At 39.7% G+C, this 12,576-nt stretch overlaps 1 protein-coding gene across 1 annotated transcript; it reads right to left on the bottom strand.

Moving 5' to 3' along the window:
* Positions 1 to 456: 456 nt before the first annotated feature.
* smyd2a (SET and MYND domain containing 2a) lies at positions 457 to 11,435 on the bottom strand. The gene is made up of 12 exons (XM_020098868.2): positions 11,164 to 11,435; positions 9,606 to 9,669; positions 8,880 to 8,990; positions 8,426 to 8,486; positions 7,387 to 7,514; positions 6,080 to 6,147; positions 5,697 to 5,799; positions 5,482 to 5,592; positions 5,180 to 5,300; positions 4,841 to 5,015; positions 3,626 to 3,734; positions 457 to 3,057 (listed from the first exon to the last, which is right to left on the bottom strand). Exons 1-12 carry the CDS (start codon positions 11,334 to 11,336, stop codon positions 2,974 to 2,976), a joined length of 1,308 nt encoding a protein of 435 aa, XP_019954427.1. The 5' UTR covers positions 11,337 to 11,435; the 3' UTR covers positions 457 to 2,973.
* Between the last annotated feature and the right edge of the window lie 1,141 nt (positions 11,436 to 12,576).

Below are 12,576 nucleotides of genomic sequence, written 5' to 3'. Positions count from 1 at the left end.
CAATTATGAAGAGCGAGAGAAGATCAGTGCAAAGACATATAAGATACAGAAGATAAATAGAAGTTGTTTTTATTTGGGATTAAAAACTCGATCTAATTGTATCTCCTCTTTCTTGTGTAGTGTTACTAAATCTGCATGTAAGGATGTATGTTGTATGGTTTGACACTAAAACACAGTTTTCACATGCATCTGCTGGGCTCACATTAAATCTCAAAATGCATCAGACACAAATTATGCTTAGCAGGGTTTTTACATTTCTTAAGCATCTTAAGTTCACAGTGTGCTATCTTCTTGGGGATGTGTATTGAGTGAACTTCTTATAGATGATGCATTTATAGTCTACAGTGAATAGTTTGAACCTTTGTCCAAAAATATGAAGTGTCTGTGAGAAGAACCTGCTGATAAGAAACTTTATAAAATTTCAGGTGAACAAATAAGCATCTGTAGCAAAGCGAGTGCCATAATGTTATTTATTGAGTTCCATTGACATGGTACAGAAAGAATCAAGAGGCTCAGACTTTAGTTATGCATACCATTAGAATAGAATCCATGCCTGATAAAATAACGTTTCATTACAGAGATTTCAGTCTTCACCTGGTTTTCTACATGCAGCGTGAGTATGGAGTTCAATGCTCTAAATCCTTGTGCCACAGCTTTTATCTTTTATGACATTTCAGGAAAAATTAAATCAATCATGTGCATTTTGTTGGCGTCTGATCAGAAAATAAATGTACCTAGAGAAAAAAATGGTTTATATGGTTTGTGCACTTTGCATGTAATTTGTGGTCAAGTGAGTTGCGGTGGTGCTTTTGGATGACCTATGCTTTAAGGCAGGCACCATCCAGATGCATTATTACAGATGACAGAGATGGTCACCTGTGCTGGAGCTGCTACAAATATGACTACAGACAACTCAGAAGAATGAGCTTTCCTCCACCCCTCAGTAACCCACATTCATGTGGTGCATACAACTGCATCCATAGTATACACAAGGGGGAGCTACAGGTTTTAAAGCAAAATACAAAATCAGATCTGACATTAGTTCCTCTGCAGTGCATGGTGTGAAGACTGCAGGTTAAAGGGTCTAATCCAACTGTCTACTGACACAAACTAATAACTTGAAGAAAATGTGCTTACACGTTTGCCATTTTGACATCTTTTCTTTTTCACAAAGTCGTGCATTTGTGAGTGCAAGAATCTTTACGTAAGGCCCAGGTGATGATTTTTGCATTGCCTTATGTTTCATATTTGTAAAGTCTCCATCACACATTGCATGAATCGTCTTTAAGTCTAAACCATTGACATTAGACAGCAAGTACAGCTGCTTTTAACTTGAAATTTCAATACGCTGCTTTAGTCAAATTTACAGTAGAGAAAAATACAGTGTCATGACCTGTAACTGTTCCACCTCCTACTTATGATGTCCTGGTCAGAGTTGATTAAAACCATAATACACAGGCAATACTGTCAGCATGGTTTGTTGACCACAGCCTACTAACAAGTAACACAGACTCAGGGGTACCTGACTCATTTCTGCTGAAGGTAATGCTGCCTTAAAAAGTCACCATCTTAGGGTTTCACAGATGATTATTTGAATCATCTCAGGTTATTGTGTGAGTGCAAAATCACCTCTCTTAAAGTAGAAATTAAAGGATGATGCATTCCTCCTGTTTAAAAAGTATTCATACTGATTATAAAGCTGAAAGTGTAAATGAGGGTGATCATAACCTCCACATATTTTGCTTTAATAAATTGTAAAAGGTACAATGTCTTTGATCCACATAAATACTCAGCCCACTGCTGCTAAGATGATTTGATTCCCAGGATAAGGACAATGTGGACTCATGCTGTTGAAGAGAAAACACTATAAAGCTTTGATGGTGCATTTCTTGACAAAAGGCAACATAAGCTACAGTGTTGCACCTTTTTCCTGAGAGCAAAGGGGCTCTGATCCAGGATCTATGTCTTCACTGTGACTGATTTCAGATCAGCACCCCTTAAGGATACACTGTGAACAGAGGATTTATAGCTGGTTCCTTGTCAGTTAAATCTGTTGCCGTTTTGGTCATCAAGCCTGATATGAAATAAACAAAACACAACAAATACAAAGAAACTTAAACAATAGAACACTTCTCCTGGTTCTTAAAAACATAAGAACATACTGTAAGACAGGTCAAACCCTTGGTTATCCATTAAAGAATAGTTCTTTGTATTCTCTTCTCCATTGCTACTGAGTACTCTATGCACCATCAGTCATTTTTTTCAGTTTAAGCAATAATCAATGAGGCAAGAAACTCTGCTGCTGAATATTTGATAGAATTGAAGTGCAGTAGTAAAACCCTCTTTGACTGATGTAAATTCACTTTGTAATGATTTTTTTCAAACAAAATTGTACATGAGCAGCTGCTCTGGAACAAAGCTGTGCAGCCAGAACTGCTGCCACATGTGTTGATGGGTCCACAGATCACAGTGAAGGACCTCAGACCCCAAAGACAGAAACACTGGGCACAAATTCCCTTGACCTTACTTTGGTGTCTCATGAAAGCTTTTGCTGCAGCTTTAAATGCAGCAGCTCGAGCTTCTTTTCTCAGCTGATTCTTTTCTGAATAGCAGTATTAGTGTTAAATCTGTGTTTTGAGCATCAGCACACAAACCATTAATTTCAAATAACCTTCAAAGATCAGATTTTTTTCCATTCCAAAATATTGAATCCTTATTTGTTTGCTTTGAAGTCGAGGTCTGACAGGCTGCTGCAGATACAAAATGTGCTCATCCTCCACATGAATATGTTGATGGTAGAGTAATAAGAAACTGTCTGAAGAGAGGAAGGTGGGCAACAAGAGTTTTAAAAACAGACTGGTATAAGATGCATGCCATGCAGATGTGATGTGTATTTCTGTTGTTGCTTTTAAAGAGGTTCCTCATTCCAGTGCCTCTGCCTTTAATCTCTTTGCTCCTTCAGCTGCACCTCCCTCACTTCTGCTCCTCAATTTCTCTTTTAACCTCCGCTACATAATGGTGATCTTTCCCATGAGCCACCTCCATGATGGCCAGTGCCTGAAAACAAGGGGAAAAAAATATAGTTTCAAACCGTAGAGACACCTCTTCCATGACAGCTGATCAAATGATAAATGATATGGTGTCATAAGTAGCCAAGGACACTAACATAAAGTAGATTAAGTTGTGTGAATAGGTAGAACAAAGCTTGTACACAAGCTTCACTAGCCTGAGACTTTAAAGGTTCATAGTGTGGGATTTGGTGGCATCTAGCAGTGAAGTTGCAGAATGCAACCAGCTTAATACCCATCACTTCACCCTACATGTCAAAAATACAAAAGGTCTTCTAAATAATCAGTTTGGTTTGTACTGGATTTCAAGAAAAAATACCTGCTCATGAATATAAAAGTCTCATTCTACGGTGACATTGACATGATTCTTAATTTCAGGGAATCATACGCTAATGAAAACACAATTATCAATATAAGATCTTACTTCTGCTGATTGATCTACACTAGATCTTTAAATCAATGTAATCTTTACAGCTTACTCCTGACCTTAATTTTTCTGTCTTAATTCTTGTCCTTTTCTGAGTCACAGACCAATGGAGCAGATGTAAATAAAATACCTTCTTTAGAGCTTTCACTCCCTGTGTCTTCTTTTCCAGCCCCAAATACAGACGTCCCAGTTTCAGATACATAGACGCCACATTCAGAGAGTAAGCTGGGTAGTGCACACTGCAGAGAGAACACAATGTAAGAAGTGAATGTGAGAAGAAACTAGATACAATCTGTAAATAGGGCCAGGTCCAAGGTGGTGCTGTGATAATCAAAAAATACATTTAGCAAAATAATAAAATCTTTTTAATCTCTAAATTCATCTGCCTCTCTACTCTATAGGTCTACTGCTCAATAAATGTCACATTTACGAAAACATTTTTCTCCATTATTTCTTTAATCCATATTTGACATCCCCTCTAAAACTATTTCAGAATAATTTTCAGACTTAATGATCTTAAGTTGTTCAGGAAAAAACGCCTTAATGTTCAGTTTTATATGAACGCTCTTAAGATGTGAGACGGTGTTGAAAATAAGTTTTCTCAGTGGCGCAGTCAGTAAGTCAGATTTCATTGGGGGAAAAGAAAGGTCCAGGAACCATCCAGAGGTGGGAAAGTCATATTTGCCAAAAAAGTTCAAGCCATACGAAGCTGGGAGAACACGATACTTAAAGTAAAAGTTGCTGAGTGTGGTATTACACAGAGTAAAAATAAGTTTGGCATTATCATGTTTAAGAATTCAGTGAAGCAACACACTCTTGTAAATAATGTCAGTACGATAAGAATCCTTTTGTGGGAAACAAAGTGTATTTGTAAATAAAACATTGATAACTTTAATCTGAGTAACAAAATGAAGCTAAATTAATGAAGTTAATTATTAAAAGACTAAAACAGGATTTAAAATCCTGATCCTTTACAAGAACTGTTGACTCTTTAACAAGTGAGATTAAATTCTAATCAACAGACTGGCAGCTGAATCAGCCACTGAACATGTCTGCCGGGCTTTAGAATCTGTCTACCAATGTCTGACTGTTGTGTCAGAGTTGTGTTCGCTGTACATTTAAATGATCTACTGCAGGGCTTTTCAAAGTGTGGGGTGTGCCTCCCCTAGGGGGCGCCAGAGTTCTTCAGGGGGGGCGCGATTGTGGTGATGTGAGGTGTAAAAAAAGAAAATGTGATGTGTTTAAAAAAAAAGCACAGATGTTTTGAAAAATGTGTTCAACAACCAAACTCTCCCACACTTTGAAAACCCCTGATCGACTGCATCCCAGCTGTGAGTCAATGTACCTGTATGGTTGAATGATCTTTTCTCCATAGCTCATGGCTCCGTCCCAGTCCTGCATGTAGAGACAGACGCCCATGGCTTGATACATCATGTGCAGCATGTAGACGTTGGTGTCTGCGAACATAGCTCCCATTTTCTCCTGGCTGAGCTCACACATCTCCAGCAGCTCGCTGGGGGGTGCCAGTGCGTCAAGGAGTAATGACAGAGAATGAAGCAAAAGAAGAGGAGGCAGGGAAATGAAAGGTTGTCATTATTTAAGAGAGAAGACAAAGTGATAGACTGAGTGAAAAATGACAGAGGAAAAAAGGGAAAACACAGTTATATTCTGAGGAAGAGGATATTCTTGTAGTGTTTGGCTCTTCTGAACTCCTCTATGACATTCTTGGCATAATGGACCATGGACTGGATGTCCTCTGGCTCAGCCGGAGAGCTCAGCTTCCTGATCTCCATTTTTGCTTTGTCCTGAAGGGGACATGAAAAGACAAGAAAAAATAAACCGTTATGAACCTGCTGCGGTGGTGAGGAGATTCTTTCTGGTATTATTCTATAAGATCACAAGTGAAATTTTTTTGCCACGTGTTTAAAAAGTGTTTTCAAAAACTAAGAGACTGTTTGAGATGCAGAAAGGAACAGCCAAAGGTACCTTAGACTTGCTGGTGCACTCAGTACACTGGCATGTGAAGAAGTAGGAATCCAACAACCTCTCTTTCCTGTCCTCTGTTGGATAGAGCAGGTCTATGTAACTGTTAAAGATCTATGGAGAGGGAGGGAGGGAGGGAGAGAGAGGGAGAGAGAGAGAAATAAACATCTGTATTTCTGTAATTTCTTTGTTGCTAAATGATTCTTGCGTTTTCTTACCTCATCTCCAGGGTTTATCTCTTGAACAGCTCTGACCTCAGCCACTGTTCCTTTATAGGTAACTATGACACTAGGGCTACAGCTGTGATTCATCAGTGCTACACTGGAAGGAAGAGAGAGAAGCACAAATAAATTACTAAGAAATCAAGTGTGGGGAAAGATGGTTACATGATGCTTTATGTAAATGCTAAACTTGCAATATAAAAAATAATAATAATCAGAAGCAGCTGGGATTTAACCTCTGAAAGGAAACTGCTTATTAAAATGATTGTTCACACAACAGAGAGAGACGTGACGTGACACAGACAGTGGGACGACATTATTAATTACTGACGACTGAAAGATTCTGGAACAACAATCAAGCGAAGACTCTGAATACTTACTCAGGAAAAACTGCTGATCCCAGGTGGGAGAGTTCCTCATCCTCTATAGTAAAGCCATTGCAATTAACCTGGAGAAACAAAGAAAGGAAAAGGAGCGACAGAGCATGAGAGAAGACACAAAAAAACAGGTGAAGATGGAGAAAAAAAAATGGCAGGGTGAGTAATATGATACCACCACTCCCACCACTCTCTGCTCTACCGTGCTATCACACTCCTTCCACTGAGAAGAAGAAACTCCAGTCATGCAGATTAAATGTAGCCTCAAATAAGAAGCCGAAGATGCTGTTTCCACTGGTGGTGTGATATCAGTGTTGAGATTGTGGCAGTGTTTACAAATAAATCATGTAGAAGAGAAATTTGATTTGTAGTCAAACTGCAGCAGGTCGGAGGATGACAGCTGAGTAGGAGGTCCTTCACAGGGCCTCTGACAGACCAGCGGGGGTGAGAGACAGATCCTGGCTTCAATTCAACAACATGTGTGAGATGAGTGCAGGATGGTAAAAGGAGAGGGATAGTTATTAGATAGAAGTAGTTTCATTTCAAGTAGTGTGGACACATGAACATACTATACATCTGCCCACAGTGCGTTTATATATGGGCGTGTATGTTGCAACTAGCAGATCCTTCCATAGACTGAGAAAGGTCAACACCTGTCTGTGTGACAGGCAAAACCCCTGACACCAATCACACAGCTTTAATGACACAGACCAAAGGAGTCAACCACGAGCATTCTGGAAACAAAACCTTTTTAAGGATTTCACTTTTTAAGGACTTAACAGGGGCCATTAAAAATATATTACACCAAATTTGGGGTTGATGTATTTTTTCAATCTATTTTGACAATGTTGTGCTTCTTTAAAAAAACATGTCCCTCTGAAGGAAGAGTAGCTTGTACAGGAGACTCAGGGAGAGGCTTAAGTATGTTTAATCTCATTGTCTGAGACTGACTCTACATCACAGCAGCACAGTACCAACTGCACTGTTATTGCTCACAAAAGCAGTTTAGAAATGTGGAAGAGGCATTCAGAAATAATTCAAGGTACATACAAACAAAGTGGTACCCTGTGCTACAGCAAATGTTTGTCACCACAGTTCTTCAGTAACCTTATAAACAGTGTGAGTTTGAAGAAACTGCAAAACAAGACTGAAACATCCTTTCAGGTCTTCACTTCCTGCGACTCAATAACTGCAGGTCGCTTTTATAGTAGCAAACAGCCCATTCCAAACAGGCAGGTTTGAAACGAGCATTGCTCTAGTACATTCAAATTCCTACAGTGTTCCAGTTTAAGTATGAGTTCATAAATTACCTGTGCAAAGAGCTCAGTGAGAGCCTGCTCATCTGGAAGATTGCTGATGTGTTTGGAGTAAAAGTGATGCAGTGCTGCTATGTCCGTCTGGTTCATCTCTTCCTTCTCACTGTCCATCTTATCTAAATCTAGAGGAGGCAATGAAACAGACAAAAAGACAAGGACAGAGGGGACAAGAAAGAACCAAATCAGAAGACAGACAGGGCAAGTCAAAAACAGGCCACACACTACAGAAAGACTACTTTGTGTCTTTGTGTAATTATTAGCATTTGCTTTTACAAGCGATCTAAAAAAAAATACTTTTTTAAATATGCAAACCCCCTTGAGAACAAAAAGCAATGTCACAAAGCACATATTAATCTGTCAGCAATAGTGACAAGATAACGACTAAATGTTGATCCAAAATATTATCTGTAAGAATTTGGTTGTGGTTTGTTACCACTACCATCGATGACATACCGTCTACCACACAGCACCCCTCAGTGTTAAGTGCATAGTATGCCACTGCTACAGGCCATGTGTCATCGTCAGTCACACACTCACACAGACTGGTGACAGCTGGCCACTGATTTGCTTTGTGTGTATAAGAGACAGTCGTGAAGGTTAATTCTGTGACAATCCGCTGGTGACACATATGAGCCTTCAACAACAGCTCAGATTAAATGAAAATACCAACAGGAGCAGAGAAAACACTGAGTGGGTGCTGAGACGGAACATTGTTTTGATTTGTGTGTGTTTGGGCCAATACATTAGTAGAAGTAGTACTTTAAACAAAGTAGTGATGGATGTAGTAGTTAGGGGGCTGATCATGAAATTAAAGCACCCAGAAGCTTGGGACTTAAGTCCCAGTGCTGCTGCAGATTTAGTAAATGAAAAAGATAAAAGCAGGACTGGAGGATACAGCAGACAATATATATGCTGCTACAACTGTAAAAGACAAAGGAAGCTCTCACACATCCACACACACACACTGCACCATGTAACTAAAAGTTCAGACATGTGTAATTAAATATATACACTCATTTGTTCACACACTTACGGGCTTCAAACTCTCCGAGCAGCAGCAGCCTCTCTGAAGGGGAGCGCTCTGTTGTGACTCTCTGCAAGAAAAAAACATTTGGTTAACTCAGGATATGCAAGATTAGAACATTAGAAGATTTAATGTGGATTTTGTTTTAAATTCATTTACGTCATTTGAGTGTACATTCATGGTTATTCATTTTAGTTTAAAGTTGTTTACAGTGTCACACTCACTAAGATAAAACCTAATGTTTAGACAATGCAACATTAGATGCATTAGATTAATACATTTCCAGACTCATTGCCTTGTGTCTTTACCTCACTTATCTATATTTCAATTATTCAGTGATAGCATCTCACATCCATCTTCTCTGACTTCACTTGATCATCATTTGCTGGTTATGTTTAACTTTTCCATGTTTTTCATAATAAAAGGATGTTGAATCATTTCTTCCTGCTTCTTATTACTTTACCTGTTTCATGATAATTCTGGCCACCAGTCTGACAGTCTCTGACGGACACCAGTTCTCCCCATAGGCACACATGGCTAAACACTCCAGCTTATGCATGGACCAATCACTTCTCTGCATCAACATAGAGAGGAAGAGAGAAATAACAGACGGTGGAACAAAACCCCCTTATTATCACAAGTAATTCTGTTCAACAGAAAATACACCGAATGAAGTTGGAAGGAAAGAAAAAAATGTATAGAATGGCTGAAGAATAATTATACGATCACAAAGTGTCATTCATTCACACTCAAACATAAAAATTCTTCTATTTTACTGCAGCGCAGAGTGATTTGTGCCATGATTCTAAAACTAGACAAAGGCAAATGTGAGGCAGACTGAATCGTCATAGCAACAACAGTGTGCCTGAGTGCTCTCTGGTCCAAGTTGCCAATGTGGGTCACACCACAATACTACGTTTCTTTCAGTTTACTCTGTGATGGTGTTGGTGAAGCAAAAGTCTCATGTTTAACACAACAGAGAGCTCAAACTGACAAAGAGTAAATCAAGTGTCAAACAGTCAAATGGAAAAGACCAAGACAGATGTTTGTAGGACAGGTTACAGAAATGTATACTATTTTTTAAATAATGTACAAAATATCTTCATGGCTTATTCCTTTATTTAATTGAGGAAACTGGCACACTCTCAAAGACGCACACACACTTATGAAGCTCATGAACCACTCTTACCTGACAGTCCACATTGCAGTAGAAGGCCTGCTTACATTTGCCACACTTAAAAAGGTCTTCTCTCCTGTAATGACATAGCGACACAGCTTGTTTGTTTGCTTCAACTATCAAAATGAGACCAGTATAGATGTTTTACAAGTAGAATTCAAATGTAATTTGATATATATAATGTGAAATAACCTAGATTCACAGGACCTGAGCTCCAACACCAACAGCAATTAGTTCATTTCTAAACCTTGACTTTATTCATCACTGCTCCATAAACATTAGGGTAAGAAGTAAGAATTACATTTCTAACAATTAAAACAACTTTTCCAGATCAAACAATTTCATAAAATTAAAAAGCAGATGTTTAAGATCACTGTGTTTTAAATATCTTCTTAATTACAACATGAATCTTACAACAAGGTCATATCTGAGACAATAAGAACAAAAACGATCGATATAGAAATGTTCACATCAGTTGATATCGATAATTATCACAATAAATGTCACATTATTATTGATGTTAATTTTTAAAGACGACTGATTTTGGGCCCAAATGAAGATTGTGGTTTTAAACTCTTTGTCATGAGCTGAGAACAACAAAAACTAAACATTTTATAAATATGAGGTCGCTCAACTTTTGAAATAGTTATTGATGGATATTATATTGTGATGGTTATTGATATCGTTTTATTGCCCAGCCCTAAGTGATAACCACAATGTTGGACTGAGCGACTGACTGAAAATAGGAAATGTACACACACGTCCACCCCCACTGCACACAAGCACCTCTGGCCTTCTCATCTCCTGGCTCCTCCTCTCTTGGGACAAATGGACTCCTATATTTAGCACCCTAACCTTTTACTGCTCCACCAACCTCAACTTGTGTAGGACGCATGTGTGTGAATGACGGTGTGTGACAGTGAAGCTCTTTAAACTCCAAAGTGTGTGTGATAGTGCATCACAGTTTAACGAGACATGCAGGCAAGCTGGACAACCAGAGCAGTGGAACCCTCAGTACACAGGATGCCTACCTCTTTATATACAGTCTACACACAGAGACACGTGTCGGGACTCTGATGCAAGCATGGAACAGACATTTAAATGTTGTGATGATCCTCTTATAGCAAATACATGAGAGTAAACCTGAGAGTAACAAATGCTGAATCTGAAACCATGGAGGCTGAGTGAAGTCACTGCTCCCTCAACAACCTGTGAGCATTAGCATCAGGCTAAAGACGTTAATAGGCTCAGTAGGTCTACAGGAGAGCAGGTTCTTACTTTACAGTGTAAAGCACAGTAACGTTGTTGTGGTTGTATCTGTGCTCGTCTGGTTGTGGCTGCAGTGTGAAGTCAGGGGAGCTGCCTCACCGCACTGACCCAGTTAAAGTGTGCAGCAGCCCGGCGGTTGTCCGGAGGTTTAACGGCTAACCTAGCTAGGTAATCAGGTTAGCTCAACTGGACACACCACCATCTTCCACTGCGTTCAGCCACCGGCTCGGAGCTTCACGTCCCGGAGGTGTGTTCGCTCGTCCTGTCCCCCCCCAGCAGTGTCAGAGGAGTGGGCTGTTACCTGGTGAAGCAGTGCTCGCAGTGCACCCCCCTCTCATTCACTGTCAACACGGAGCAGAACGAGGGGCAGGCGAACACCAGCTCCCCCACCGCGAAGTGCCTCAGCGCCCGCAGGCCTCTGCCTTTGTCCGGGCTCAAGAACCGCTCCGTGCCCTCGATCCCCTCGTTCTTCATGGTTCTTTAAGCTCCTCAGTTCAGTCACAACCACCGAACACCAGCAGCGACGTGCTCCCTGGTCACCCCCCCGTCAGCCTGAGCCCCTTCTTCCTCTCCACTGCTCTGAGTGTGTGCGGCGGGGCCTCTACCGCCCCCTGCTGGAGAGGCGACAAAACAGGCACGCGTGCATAATGATAATAAATAATAATAATAACATTAAATTGTACTTCTCATCACCTTTCATACATGCAGCCCAAAGGTAGTAGCTTTTCTGATGTGTTGGAAGTTTGTTCCAAAGCAACAGAAAGCTGCTTCCCCAAACTTGTTATAGTGTGTCAGTGACAGATCTAGGATTTTTCTAAATTAGGGGCCACAATTTGCACCAATCTCAGTTATTATGATGTCTCATGTCTCAAGGTGCCCTGAGGCCTTTCCAGGTCATTTGGCGGAAACATGTTGAATTTTACCAGAATAGGCGGACAGAGCAAGAGAACACAGTGATTAATCTTCACAGATGTAACCCACCGTGATGTTCTATATAGAATCATGGCAGTTGTTTACAGATGTATAAAATACTATTTGCTTATTTAGAACTTTTGATTTCTTTAGAACAATAAGGGGCAATTTATTGAGACGGATAAAAATACTGTTTATACATTATAAATGAGTCACTTGTAGCCTAATGCAATAACCATATTGCCATTGTCCTAGTAACCCAGAAGAAATATTACCCATCTGTTATAGAATTTGGAGCTTACATTAAGGAAGAACTATGCAATCTAGTTCAGGACGAAAAGTTGCCCCATAGCACAACATATTTGCACCAAATTTTTAGATTGAAATCTAAGTACCAGCTTTTGATGGAAGAATAACACTCACATCATTAAATAGTAATCAGGATAAATGTAAAATTCATGTTTCACTTCATGATATTTTCCCATCCTTGGATGAGAAGACCAGAGGCATTTCAGAGATGATTTCATCACCTAACAAGCAGCTGACTCAATAACACTGAAGAACTACAAAGCAGCAGCAGTGGGATATAACAGGTTTTTAAAGAGCTTTTGAAATAAGAGCTCCGAGGCTCTGGAACACCCTGCCTGAAGAAATATGTCAGGCTGAGTCAATAGCATCCTTTGAATCCAGCTTACTTTTATCATAACACGTACCTTGATTTGATCTAACCATAGTTTATATATATATACACACACATGTATGTAACTTTGTTTTGAGAAGCGCTACATAAATGAAGAGTATT

Source organism: Paralichthys olivaceus, chromosome 1 (assembly GCF_024713975.1).
Source record: "Paralichthys olivaceus isolate ysfri-2021 chromosome 1, ASM2471397v2, whole genome shotgun sequence".
Classification (NCBI taxonomy): Eukaryota; Metazoa; Chordata; class Actinopteri; order Pleuronectiformes; family Paralichthyidae; genus Paralichthys; species Paralichthys olivaceus.
This window is presented reverse-complemented; position numbering and strand designations above follow the sequence as displayed.